The 1,005-nt window shown below is 58.7% G+C and overlaps 1 protein-coding gene across 1 annotated transcript; it reads right to left on the bottom strand.

Annotated features, from left to right (window-relative positions):
- On the bottom strand, positions 268-777 carry LOC109714600. The gene has a single exon (XM_020239299.1). The coding sequence runs from the start codon at positions 775-777 to the stop codon at positions 268-270; it is 510 nt and encodes a 169-aa protein (XP_020094888.1).

The raw sequence follows: 1,005 nt of genomic DNA, 5'->3' as shown, positions 1-1,005 counted from the left end.
CTGACTGGGACCCGATAGAGCTGGTGCAGATGCCGAAGATGGCGCTGGTACTGGACCCCTCGGGCAGTCCGACTGGAAGTGGCCCTCCTGGCCACACAAGTAGCACCTGCCCCGACTGCGTGAACATTGCCGTGGAAAATGGGGACCACCGCAGATCACGCAGTGCGGAGCCTGACGTCGATCAGGTCCTCCTCGCTGAGTAGATTGGTCACGCCCTCGCGACTGACTCCGGTGTCTCGGATGTCTCGGCGGCCTCCCTGAGGGCGCCTAACTCGCACCCTCAGCCGCGAGCCTCTTGCCTTTGCCTTTGTGCAAGGCCTCTCGCCGCTCCTGCAGATCTGCCGCGCCGCTCTCTACTATGAGTGCGCGGTTCACAACCTCCCGGTAGGTTTGGAGGTTGGAAGCCTGAACAAACCGAAAGATCGAAGGCTGCAGTCCCCGCTCGAAGATGCGAGCCTTATCCTCGTCGTCCTGAATAACAAATGGCACGCAATGAAGAAGTCGGGAGAACTCTCTCTCGTACTCGGCCATCGTCTTGTCCCCCTGGCGCAGATTACGCAGATCCTGCTCCATCTTCCTCTTGACACTGTCAGGGACGTAATGCTCTAGTAGGAGTTCCTTGAACCTCCTCCAAGAAATCGCCGTCAGATCCGTGCTGGGGTTGTCCTGGATGTCCAACCACCATCTGTGGGCCTCACCGTCCAAATGATGTGTGGCGAGCCACACTCTATCCCTCTCCTCGAGAAAGGTGTCCCGAAACAGCTTCTCTATATGCATAAGCCATTTCTCCACGATCCAGTGATCCACGTTCTCCCCGTCAAAGGTCCGGGGGCTGCATCTCCTGAACTCACTGAGATGCTCCATAAGCCGATCCCGCTTAGCTCCCTCAACCATCACGGGAAAAAACGCCCTCGCTACAGGCGCTCGCACTAGTGGTGCTGCAATATCCTCCTCCCGAGGTGCCGCCGCTGGTGCCATCCTAGAAGCGTCGAGTGCAGGGGACGA

Source organism: Ananas comosus, linkage group 8 (genome assembly GCF_001540865.1).
Source record: "Ananas comosus cultivar F153 linkage group 8, ASM154086v1, whole genome shotgun sequence".
NCBI classification, from domain to species: domain Eukaryota; kingdom Viridiplantae; phylum Streptophyta; class Magnoliopsida; order Poales; family Bromeliaceae; genus Ananas; species Ananas comosus.
Note: the sequence above shows the minus strand (reverse complement) of the source record. Positions and strands in the feature narration are given on the sequence as shown.